General features: G+C 34.0%; 1 protein-coding gene across 7 annotated transcripts in view; it reads right to left on the minus strand.

Moving 5' to 3' along the window:
- mapk10 (mitogen-activated protein kinase 10) overlaps window positions 1–13,663 on the minus strand; it is a 144,297-nt gene that overhangs the window by 69,718 nt on the left and 60,916 nt on the right. For all 7 annotated transcript variants that reach the window (XM_056445807.1, XM_056445808.1, XM_056445811.1 and 4 more), the window contains exon 3: window positions 10,652–10,821. In XM_056445807.1, the coding sequence (XP_056301782.1) occupies window positions 10,652–10,821 (170 nt within the window). The remainder of the gene's footprint in view (window positions 1–10,651; window positions 10,822–13,663) is intronic.

A 13,663-nucleotide genomic window follows, 5' to 3' on the forward strand; every position in this document is an offset into this window, starting at 1 on the left:
CACTGACGCATGCTGCAGAAGGTTAAAATGCCGGTGTTATAAAACGACATAAAATCAGACTCTCACAGGGACAGGAAATGTAGCAGTGATTGAAAAATAAAATCGTACTGATCCACCAACAGCAACCACAAATGAAAAGTACCAGTAACACATATTGGTTTCTGTTTTTTTTTTTTTTTTTTATCACCATGTTAAACTGGAAATAATATGTGAAATTATGAAAACAGAGGCCATGTTTAATTCTCCTATAGATTATGTGTGGACAGTCGGAGCTCTGGGTTTGTGAAACAGCAGATGGTCAAAGCAGAAGGGGGTGACAAACACCAAAACTGAGGAAAAACCCTACTGTAACACACACACACACACCGACACTTCTGTAAATAATTCTAGAGGACTATCCATAGGCATATTTTATTTTATACTGTAAAAAGAAAAAAAATATTATATGGCCTTACCCTACCCCTAACCTAACCTTGTTAAAAATTTAAGCGTTTTACATTACTAGGACTTGTGTCCTCTTAAACCATCTTAATAGAGTACAACTAGGTCATACCAATGGCATTAGACAATTTTGTGTTCTTGTAAACACACACTTCACAGCTATCTTTATGGGGACTTACTATAGACATAATGTACTGTACAAACAAAGAAAACAATCTGCATTTTTAAATATTCAAAATATATTTGCTGTGTGATTAATACCAAAATAAAGTGTCCCCACGAGGTCAAAATTTACTGCTATTGTTATACTTTTGGGGATGTGGTCCCCACAATGTGAAGAATACAAGGTAAAGATACACACACTTATACACCAGGACTTTATTGCTTTGTTCATTTTATTTTTATTATTATGATGATGATGATTATTATTATTATTATTATTATTATTATTATATATATTTTTTATTCATTCAATCATTCATTTAATTTCGGCTTAGTCCCTTTATTCATCAGGGGTCACCACAGTGGAATGAACCGCCAACTTATCCAGCATATGTTTTACACAGTGGATGCCCTTCCAGCTGCAACCCAGTACTGGGAAGCACCCACAAACTCTCACATGCACACTCATACACTACTGCCAATTTATTTCATTCTATTCACCAATAGCGAATCTCTTTGGACTATGGGGGAAACTGGAGCACCTGGAGGAAACCCACGTGAACGCTGTGTGCGCGCAAACTCCACAAAGAAATGTGTGGGACTCAAACCAGCAATCTTCTTGCTGTGAGGCGACAGTGAGCCAACCACTGAGCCACTGTGTCGCCCATCTTCTGTTGTATTCTATCTTATATTTCCATGTGATTCTGAATTTTAATCTCACAACATGCTAACATTTTCTTTGGACTTTGAGTTTAGAAGTTGAAATTATGTACGATTCTGAGAAAGAAAAAAAAGAGTTGAAATGGTCAGAGGTTAACTCACAAATGCAAGTTTATGACCAAAAACTGTAACAAAAGCCACTGAAATCCTCCCAACTTGTTTTCAAAAGCATACAGTACTGTTTATAAGTGTAATTTAAAATGATAACCCACCAAAAAAACAAAAATTCTTTCATAATCTACCTCATTATTATAAATTCTGTCCACTATGGCACACAAAAGATGATATTTTTAAGAATATTGTTGAGTTTGGTTTCCATAGACCTTCGTTATATGCTTAAACAATAGCCAGAAAAACTGGTTCATTCTTCAAGATATCCTCTTTTCTGTTCCACAGAAGAAATAAATAAAAGTACAGATTTGCAACAGCAAAAGAGTAGGTTTTTAATTAAAAGCATTATAGAACCACTATAATCAAAGCACAATACATATCATTCCCTAAAGCCGACACTGGAGAACTGTATGCGGAGAGGAATTGGAAAGATGACATAATCTCTGACATCCACAGTGGAGTTTGGTGACAGCCCGGTGAAATTAAACACAGCCTGGTATAATTAACTTGACACTAAGTTCATCACAGTGTTCAGCTGCACAAGAGTTTGGCTTCGAAATATCCCATCAATTTATTTGTGTTCTCATTATTTTTTCTCTCACAGATGACAGAGTCTGTGTGCCTTTTCATATGCAAGACGTGTAAATAAAAGCCCGCACTTTGTAGATTGTTTTTCAGCATATAAATTGAATCTCCTGTTCTAGCACATACCAAAACTGCTCTATTGCCTTGAGATTTTGACATGCACTATAAAAAAAATCTGTAAAAAAACAGCAGCTGTGAGTTTTATAATTTTACAGTTAAAAATAAGAAGGTTTACAGTAAATTACAGCATTTCATTCATTTAAACTCTGTAAAAAATGCAGGGTCCACACAGTTCATTGACATTGTCTGAATACAAATAAATTAAGTTCACTTAACAAATTTAAGTGGTTTGAACATAAAACTAGTTTTCTCCCAAAAAATCTCAAGAATTGTGTTTTCAACTCATTTTTTAATAAGTAGGTTGAACAAACAGCAAAATTGTTTTTTGAGTGTAGTCATACACCAGTGTTTACATAACGTAGTTTTATTTTACAAAGGCAATAACACAACCATAAGCATAAGTCAAATGATGAACCATTGCTCATAACAAACAACTTTTCTCACAAGCAGAGAAGCATAGAGGGTGGAACATCTGGCAACAGCATCTGTCATCTTGTGTTTTGCATCAGCACCGTTATAGCCGACTATGTCATATAGCCTCTCACATGTTGATTTTTTTGTACATTTTGAAAGAAGTGAAATGTACATATGTGACTTCAACAAGCAGATGCATTTAGACCTGTCCAGTTTCATATGGAGTGAGTCAAACACCTCATAAAGTGGTTTGAGCGATCAGATTTACTATATCTGTCTTGAATGCATGTCGGACAGCAATTACACTCACCATTTTCATGTTCGGAAAGCTATCCGATCATAAAAAAATTGTGATCTTCAAAAAGTGATGAAGGTTATACAGTGCGATGTTAATTGCAGAACTCTTCTATTTAAAAAACCCTGCAAAATCTGAAAGAGATCAAGCCTCAGCAAAGAAAACAAAAGTAATGCAAAAGTAACTCCAAAAGTAACAAAATGGATTACTTACCACAAAAAGTAGCTAAGTAATGCAACTAGTTACTTTTTTGGGGAGTAACTCAATATTGTAATGTATTACTTTCAAAAGCAACTTTCCCCAACACTGACCACATGCATGCTGATGTGTTAGACTGAATTGTGTTAACAATTAGGTGTACCTAATAATGTACCCAGTAACTGTATGATATCGATGACAGTGCAATATACACTCGAAAAAAATGCTTAGGCCAAACAAATTAGATTTATGCATTCTGTTTGTATATAAAATGTCCATCCGTTTGGATGACACACTTTTAACATAATTGAACTAATAAACTTCATGTGATAAATATTTTTAGTTAAACATAAACTAAACAAATAAGAACAATATTTATGCAATAATATCAATAAATCCAATGTGTTTTAAATGCTGCTTATTAATTCATCTATTGTGTCGATTTTTCCCCAGAATATTAAGTAAACCAATCTCATAAAATGCAACTAATTGGATCTGGCCTTGTCTACAGCTAGATATATTTATGCCATATTCATAACTGATTAAACCATACTGTATTCGATTTGATCATATTTAGATTGACTCTGAAGCAGGTCATACACCGGATGCGCAGCACATGACAGTTGGAAGTATCGCACACCAGACACACACATTCGCATGATATTTAAAATGAAACAATTCAGATGGCGCTCTGTGGTGCGGCAGAAATATGTGTCCTGAGTCGTGGCTGGGCGCCGCCGACTTGCGGCACCGGTGTGTGTACCCTGATCGAAACCTATGTATAGAATTGTGTGACTCCTTTAAGGAATCTGACAACATACGTTTTTAAAAATGGTATATTTTTATTTTATTGATGGTATTGTATTGACCCTTGACATAAGACCTTTTTTGGGCAAACTTCTTTTACTTATAAAGCCACAAATCTATGGAATTCTCTCCCAACAGAAATAATCACATGTGCAAATTATAAGATGTTTAAACACTTGACAAGGAGGTGGTTTTTGACAAATCAAATGTGTACACACTGAGTGAGATGTTTTTGATTTGTCAGTGTTTTAGTTTATATGCCATAATGCCTGTATGTCTTAAAATGACTTTTTAATTAATTGGATTATTATTTTAATTTATTGCATTATTGTTTTAATGTTTACCTGTCCAGGGACTGCAGGTGGAAAATAGCAATCCTGCTACAACCTGGCACAATGCATCTTTCCTTTTTGAAGTTAATGTAATTTTTGTGCATGTCCCTGTTAAATAAATAAATTCAAAGAAATAAAACCTAAGTTAAATAAATTAAGTTAAATCAAAAGGTTACAAACAGTTCATGATAAACTTCATTGTGAATAATTATCTTGCTATTTAAAACTCATGCGGAATGAACCACCAACTATTCCAGCATGTGTTTTACGTAGCGAATGCACTTCCAGCCACAACCCAGTACTGGGAAACACCCATACACACTCATTCACACACACTCACTATACGGCCAGTTTTAGTTTATTCAACACAGCGCATGTCTTTGGACTGTGGGGGAAACAAGAGCAGCCGGAGGAAACCCACCCCAACATGGGGAGAACATGCAAACTCCACACAGAAATGCCAACTGGCCCAGTCTGGACTCGAACCAATGACCTTCTTGCTGTGAGGCAACAGTGCTAACCACTGAGCCACCGTGCCACCCTTAAGTAAACCTCAAATCTCATAGAATTTAACTAATTGGATCTGGCTTTTTTTCTACAGCTAGATATATTTATACCATATTCATAACTGACTAAATCCAATAGTATTTGATTTTACTGTATTTTGTTACTGTATTTTTTTATAAATAAATAAAGTTTTAATTAAATTAAACTAAATCATCATCACATCTTCGTGATTTATTTATTTTTTTGCCATTTCAAACCCTACGTTGAGAATGTGCCATTTTCAAACTTCCTTAATAATCAATATACAAATGACTTTAAGACTTTTTGCTTGTATAATGCTGTGGCAATAGATCTACCATCAGTCAAACAGTAAAAATGTGCAAAAACATAATACTTTCTTCCACTCTTCGGCCCCAGAATTCCCCATAGAGTCTGACAGAATATTCATGATTCTACAGAAATTGCCTTTGTATTGCATAATGGATTGCATAACGCAGAACAGAGTGTGGTCATAATGTTATTGGTTGTTCTATTTGTTTTTTGTTCTCATACATTTACTTTCTGTGCACACAACTTATTACCTAAATCCAATATAGAAGTGGAATTCTGCAAGGCACAGAATCTTATTTTCTGTTAGCATACGCAGTCAGGAGATTGGCTTGTGTGTGTGTGCGCGCACGCGTGTGGTGTGATAAATTATTAGTGACCAAAGCTTTAGCGGCGGCGAGATGCCAGATGCTCATAGCTCTGACTGTTACTCTGAGGAAAGCAGCACTGCGTCATCTAAATATTCAGCATGTAGCTGTGTTTCAAAGGCTGGGAATGATATGATGGATCCATTTAATAATGCCACAGAAAGTATGATAATCTAAACATATGATTGAGGGTTTGTTTAATGTAATGAATACAATAGGCTTTTGACATAGATTCAATTTGAAAAATGTTGATTTGGTGATTAATTACTATTAGCAAATATGAATAATAAATATACAATTATAAATTGAGCAGCATACTGTGTCAGAGTATTAAAAATAATTCCACTGACATCGAAGACTGGAGAAACAATGCTGAAAATGAATCTTTACATCACAAAATGGTCAAAAAAATTCCCCTTGTTTTTGTTTTGAAGGAGGAAAAAATACATTTTGGGGCTGAATTGTAATTAATTTTTTTTTTAGATTTATTTTTTGCCATTTTTGTCTTTATTTGTCAGGAGAGTAGGTTGATAGGAAGTTAAGTGGGAGGGAGAGGGGGGTAGGATCGGGAAAAGTCCTCAAGCCGGGATTCGAACTCGGGACACCTGAAGCGCTGCCGCAACATATGTCAGTGCACTAACCGATGACTCTCGCGCTGACTAAATTGTCATTTTTGCAATTTTTTTTACATTTACAAATAATAGTTGTTTATGGTATTTAATTTAGTAACTGCGTTATTAATTTACCTGTTAAATTGGTAGTCTAAATTTATGCAATTACTTTTTTTTTTTTTTGCAATATTTTCACTAGTAATTAATTTAACAATTACAAGTAATAGTTTTTGGTATTTAATTTACTAATTGATTTTCCTGCTAAATTGCCAGACATGTTCAAACTATGTAAATAAAAAGGAAAATTGAGGATGTTCACTGAATTCAAATCTCCTGGAAAACTGGTGCTCAATTATTATTAGCAAATACAGAATGGATATTGAAAATATATTTTCTGAAGCAGCATAACATGATATTATAAATACTTTCACTGACATTAAAAACCAGAATAATGATGATGAAAATTCATCTTTACATCACAAAATAGTAATAATATTTACCTTGTTGTAGTTTTGAAAGAGAAAAAATATCAATATTATATTAAGTTTTGGCCTGATTTGTAATTTTTGCAATGATTTTTTATTTTTACATTTTTTTACTAATTATTTATAACATTTACTATTAATAGTTGCCATTTTGTGGTATTTAATTTATTAACTGATTACAATTGCAATTAAATTTGTTCTGCGATATTTTAGTAATAGTAACTAGTAATTAATTTAACATTTACAAGTAATAGTTTATGGTTTAATTTAGTAATTGAATAATTTATTTTCCTCCTAAATTACCAGAAATATTCAAACTTTGTTAATAAAAAGTGAAAACAGCACAAACAGTTTTTAAACATTGAGCATCTACACTGAATTTAAATCTCCCAGAAGTTGCTACTAAATTTCACAATTAATTACCAAAAAAAAAATAATAAATAAAAAAATAACTAATACATTAAATTAACCATAATATTTTTATATTAATATTCATAATTAAAAAATTTAGATTTTTATATTGATTATATTTCTATGTTGTTTATATTTATTTCGATTTTTCTTCAGTAATTTTTTTGGTCCCACTTTATATTAAGTGTTCTTAACTACTATGTACTTACGCAGAAATTAATAATTTGTTACAATGCTTATTGTGTAAATACATGTATTTACTATGTACTTATGCTTGATTAAATACCTGCATGTAATTACATCTGTAATTAACTTCTGTTGCCGATCCCTTACACCTTAACCCACCCATAAACCTACCCATAGCACCAAACCTGTCCATAACCCTACCCCTATCCCAACTTAAGAGCACCACAAGTGTTTTCAAATACATTATAAACACAGTAAGTACATTGTATTTATTTTTTGATGCAAGTACATAGTAGTTAATGACACTTAATATAAAGTGGGACCTTTTTTTAATTGTCATGTAAACTGCATGCATAAAAGTTATTCACTATAATCACTAGAAACATTTACAAATAATAGTTGCTGTTTTTTGGTATTCAATTAAGTAACTGAGTAATAAATGTTCTTGCTAAATTGCCAGAAATGTTCAAACTTTGTAAATAAAAAGTGAAAACATCACAAAAAAGAGGCTCTACACTGAAATAAAATCTCCCAGAATTTGCTAGTAAATTTCACAATTAATTACAAAAACAATAATAAAAATCAGGAACTAATGCATTGAATTAAACATAATATTTTCATATTGAAAGGCAGAGATTTCAGGTTTTTCTTCAGTAATCTTTTAAAAACGTATGCCACCTAAACTGTAAACATAAAAGTTCAGTTTTGCTCATTATTTTTAATTGTATAAAACGTTAAAACACAACAATGAAACCTAAACACAACCCGAGCCTGTGTGAGACGTGTGACTCTGCACAGTCCTTATAAACTGTCCTTCTCTCGTCTCTCTCTCTCCAGAGAATGATGCTAATACAGCTGCCATGCTGCATCACATGACTGCTGCTGAGGAGAGGAGAGGACGCTAAATGAGATCAGGGTTGTCCATCCAGCAGGCCAGATTACTGCAAACCAGCCAGAACACATCAGCAACGTCATTAGCAGTCCAGTCCTGCCTCCACCGCAACAAACACACCGCTGATGCACGCAAAAAGGTATGAGGAGGAAAAGCACACACATTTCATTCAGATTTCCCATTGTCCCATAAATGAAAATCCAGTAATTGTAGAAATCAAACACTCTTAAAGGGGATCTGTGATAGAATTTTAAAACCATTGTAAAGAAATGTCATGTTTGTAGTGAAATGTATTCATTTTAAAGAATCATAGGGCAGGACATGCACATATAGAAAGGTACAAAATCTCTCACTGGGACGGTACCTTTTCAAAAGGGTGCAGTTTTGTGGACACATTTGGTGGAGGGTTCACTTTTGTACCTTTTAAGATACTGTGAGCTACACATTTGTACTTTTTATGTATAAATATGTACCTTTAAGGACCCGTAAGGAACAAAAATGTACATTTGGATACTGTGCCACCCCAGTGACAGATTTTATACCTTTATTTCTGAGAGTGTTGTAAAAGTCAGGAGAGTATTTTGACATAGCGGGCAAATATGGTCATATTTCTGCAAAATAATTTCTGAAAAATGAAGGTGTGTTGCTTTATAAAAGAAAATGCCCAAAAATTCCTAAATTTCACTCTTAAAGGAGCAGTATGTAAGTTTGATACCCAGTGATTGAACTAGGTATTGCATTCCTAGATCAAAAGAAACGCAAGTGCAGGTTGCCAGATTGAGGACCAACAAGAGTGAGTCTGGCAATCGAGCCTAAAGGCTGATTTAAACCATATTCTATATAAAAGCAGTGTCACACGATAGAAGAAATATTTTCCATTAAAAGGAGGTTTTGTTCTAGCCAACACCTGGAATTGATATACTAGAAACGGCTTCTTTCTTCAAGCTGAACAACGGAAAACTGACAATGATCTCCTCAGGTACACCTCATGTGCTTTATTCAGTGTTAAATGCTAACAATGTGAGTTTGAACGCCATTTTACATGACATTTATTGCCATACTACTGAAAGCAGCAGCAGATAGTTCACCACAGACCTTTAAAATAAAATAAACCGTTTGAAATTGAACTTTAGAACTGTGACTCCAAACCAACACATATCAGTGATTCAGCATCTACATTTAATAATGTTAAAGAGATTAAATATGTATTAATTAGATTATAAATCTTACCATTTCGTGAGTGAGTGCATATTCTGTGCTATTGAATGGCTGTATTTAAATTGCTTATCTCTGCGGATCTCGTCATGTAGCATGTTGTTAAGACATGGGGTTACAATCCAACCTGCTAACCTAATGTTTACGTTCATAATATTTATATTATTCACTAATTAATAACCTCATGTGGAACTCTGAATCTGCGTCTCATTTTGCAGCCTGCTACTGTGCACCGGAGGTCGCATTTCGGTCATAGACGCATGCTTTGAGAGCCTTCCTGACTGAATGAATGAAATATGCGGTTTTCCACCAAGGCAACTCGATATGGGTGTCAAAATTATTTGTTTGTTTGGTGCACCGCGATGCAGACGCAGACAATTCGGTATCGTTCAGTAATAATCATAACCGGTTATTATGTACTGACGTCATTTATCTCATTTATCTCTCATATGTCGCGAGGGAGGTGAGCGCGAGTATTTACAATGCTCCAACTACTTAAAAACGCAGAAACTGCACAATTTCACTGTGTGTGTGTTCACTTGCTGGACAGTCTTTCACTGACACTTACAGAAGAAGCCCCTATTTCACTGCGATAGAGAGAAATGGAGTTTACTTTCATTCTCTCACTCACTGTGGCCCATTTTACCTGCTGGCATGACTTTTCCTCTCCTCTCGGCTGTTACAGCGATACTTAGTTATCTCCATAGTGTCTATCATGGATCAGCTGTGATCACCGCTGCTGTTTACCAGTGTCACTCATCTGTGAAGAGTGCCAGCGCCTAAGAGCCAATCACAGCCCTTTCTGTTGAGCACATGACCAATCAAAGGGGTGTAAGAAAGAACTTGCTAGACAAGGCTCAGAAAGCGAGCGGGATATTTATATTTGTTTATTTGCTATAAATGATGTGTTTTTTAAAGATACAGTTTATATATCTGACTGTTTGTATTAAAGGACAAAATTGTATTACACTAAGTATATAAATATATTTATACATTTTAATACAAGAATTGTTGTGCTGTGAAGTAAAATATAAAACTGTATGGAAAGCATCGTCAATGCACGGTGATGCACCGAGATATCGAATTGAACCAAATCAATGGCATGATAACTGTAACCGAACCATGAGACCAATGTAGGTACACACCTCTACAACCCGGGGTGCTGAAATGTAATTGGCTAAAGTGGCAGTCGGCGGGTTAAAAGAACCAAAACAAAGACAGACGTTCCTGCACGCAACACATTTTCAAAGCAGAATATCTGACTTCAGCATTGTTTTTCAGATAAACAAGAATGTTCACTTAGCATGTTTCTTAAACATCTGCAAATATATTATGGTATTTTAATGCTTTAGAAGAGTCAAAACACATACCGCACCTTTAAAATTCAAGTCTTCTTCCAGAAAGCAAAGATTATGAAATCAATAAGGCCATGTTTTACAATAAAAACACATTGTGAATACTCACCACACTATTCCCTGAGCCCCAGAACCAATGGGCTTTAGATTTTGGTACCGTTTGAGAACCGTGAAGGTGGAGTCTCCTACTTCCACACTGTAGAACTGGTTGTCCACTTTGCTTTTGCTCATGTTGTAATGCTGGGCAATGTAAGAAACATCAACTTGTTTGCCAAAACCCTGTGTGGAGATAAAAAGAGGGGATAAACATGATGTATTATAGCCTGTACTGTTTAGACCCATAATAAGCAGCTCCAAAGGACTGATACTGGCTATTATCAAAGGGCTATTATCAAAGAAGAAATCGAAATTCCCTTGATCTTTTGACATGAACAGTTTCAGAACTCAAATGTTTCTTGTTAGTCTAAAAACATCTTATAATTAAAACCAATCTGCCAAAATGACATATTGTCAAACGATCAACACCTACTGCTATATCACTACCTCTTTAGCTCTGCCAAATGTTTCATCACTGTCTATTCAGTTCCACCCACTGCCTCTATATTACTTTGTATAGCTCTGTCCACTGCTATACATCCCTGTTTAGCTCCACCCACTGCTTCTACATAATTCTGTTTAGCTCTGCCCATTGCCTCTACTGTCTGTTTATCTCCGTCCACTGCTTCTAGATCATTCTATTTAGCTCCACCCTCTGCTTCTACATCATTCTATTTAGCTTCACTCACTGTTTCTATGTCACTGTTTGTTTAGCTCCAACCACTGCTTCTGTCTCATTCTGTTTAGCTCCATCCACTGTTTCTGTCTCATTCTATTTAGCTCCACCCACTGTTTCTGTCACTGTTTGTTTAGCTCCAACCACTGCTTCTACTGTTTAGCTCCACCCACTGCTTCTATATCACTGTCTGTTTAGCTCCACCCACTGCTTCTACTGTTTCGCTCCACCCACTGCTTCTATATCACTGTCTGTTTAGCTCCACCCACTGCTTCGATATCACTGTATATTTAGCTCCACCTTCTGCTTCTACATCATTCTGTTTAGCTCCACCCACATTATATTTACATTTACATTTGTCACAGTGCGTCTCAACCACGTTCCTGGAGGACCACCAACACTGCATGTTTTGGATGTCTCCTTTGTCTGTCACACCCATTACATGTCTGATCATCTGAATCAGGTGTGTTTGGTTAAGGAGACCCAGAAAATGAGCTGGTGGTCCTCCAGGAACATGGTTGAGAAACACTGATTTAGCAGACACTTTTGTCCAACGGAGCTTACAAATGACGAGGCATCAAGCGATTTCACAAAGGTTATTTAAAAACATTACAGTGTTTTTTGTATTACAGTTGATTTATTTTTTGTAATTTGTCTTTACCATGCTTTCTACGTTATTAGCACATTTAAATAATGAATGTATGTTACTACAGAGGGTATATTATCTGTGCTTGGCTAAAGATGTCAGATTTGAGACTATATTAAGTCAAACTATCAAGGTTATGGAGCTCTCTTCGTGCCAGCTGTGTAATCGATTGTACTAACTGTCACACAGTGAATATAGATTCAAGGCTGTACCAGGGGAGGAACTGTCCACATAATTTCACAAGCTAAAATGGCAATTAGTGTGCGTGTGTGTGTGTGTGTGTGATATTTTTTCAACACATTTCTCCACATAATAGTTTTAATAACTCATTTCTAATAACTGTTTATTTTATCTTTGCCATGATGACAGTAAATAATATTTGACTAGATATTTTTAAAGATACTAGTATTCAGCTTAAAGTGATATTTAAAAGCATAACTAGGTTAATTAATTAATTAGACAAGTTAGGATAATTAGGCAAATCATTGTATAACAATGGTGCGTTCTGTAGACAATTGGAAAAAAAAAGATATTGATCTAGGGGGCTAATAATATTGACCTTAAAATTAATTAAAAAAATTCACTTCTATACAGCTTAAAGTGACATTTAAAGGCTTAACTAGGTTAATTCAGTTAACTAGGCAGGTCAGGGTAATTAGGCAAGTTATTGTATAATGATGGTTTGTTCTGTAGACTATCGAAACAATATAGCTTAAAGGGGCTAATAATTTTGACCTTAAAATTGTTTAAAAAAATTTTAAAACTGCTTTTATTCTAGCCGAAATAAAACAATTAAGACTTTCTCCAGAAGAAGAAATATTATCAGACATACTGTGAAAATTTCTTTGCTCTGTTAAACATAATTTGGGAAATATTTAAAAAAGAAAAAGTTCAGTAATTCTGAAGGCTAATAATTGTGACTTTAACTGTATATATACATACATACACACCCACACACACATACACACACACACAGTGCTCAGCATATATAAATACCCCCTCACAAATCTATCTTTTAAATTCATAGTTTTAATAGGAAGCTAATCAATATTATATTTGTGCATATACATTAGATTAGTCAGTACTGAAACCAAATCTGGACTTATCTAACAAAATAACTTATGATAACAGTCCAAGAACTAGTACAGCAAAATTTTTATGTTATAGAAAAATATTAAATACAAATTTAATTTAAAAAAAGAGGAAAAATCAAGAGAAAAAAAAAAAAAAAAATATATATATATATATATATATATATATATATATATATATATATATATATATATATATATATATATATATATATATATTTATTTATTTTTTATTTTTTATTTTTTTTTTTTTTTGTAGGGCGTAATGTTTTTCAATATTTTGCTTGAACTTAATTGTATTATCTTTCAATTTCTAAAAACATTTGGTGACTAAAATATTATTTTAATAAACATATCTGTTTAATAAATCTGTTTCGTTTAAATGCATCAAAATACATTGCCTATATCCACTGAGAAATGGATCAAAATATTCATTTTCAAAATGGGGTGTACTCTTATAAATATATATAATCTAAAATAAAGCAAATAAGATTTTCTTCCGAAGAAAAAATCTGATCAGAAATACTGTGAAAATGTCCTTGCTCCAATAAATATCACTTGAGAATGAGTATTTTACAGGAGGGCTAATAACTTTGCCCTTAGCTATGTGTG

This window comes from Danio aesculapii, chromosome 21, assembly GCF_903798145.1.
Source record: "Danio aesculapii chromosome 21, fDanAes4.1, whole genome shotgun sequence".
In the NCBI taxonomy this organism is placed as follows: Eukaryota; Metazoa; Chordata; class Actinopteri; order Cypriniformes; family Danionidae; genus Danio; species Danio aesculapii.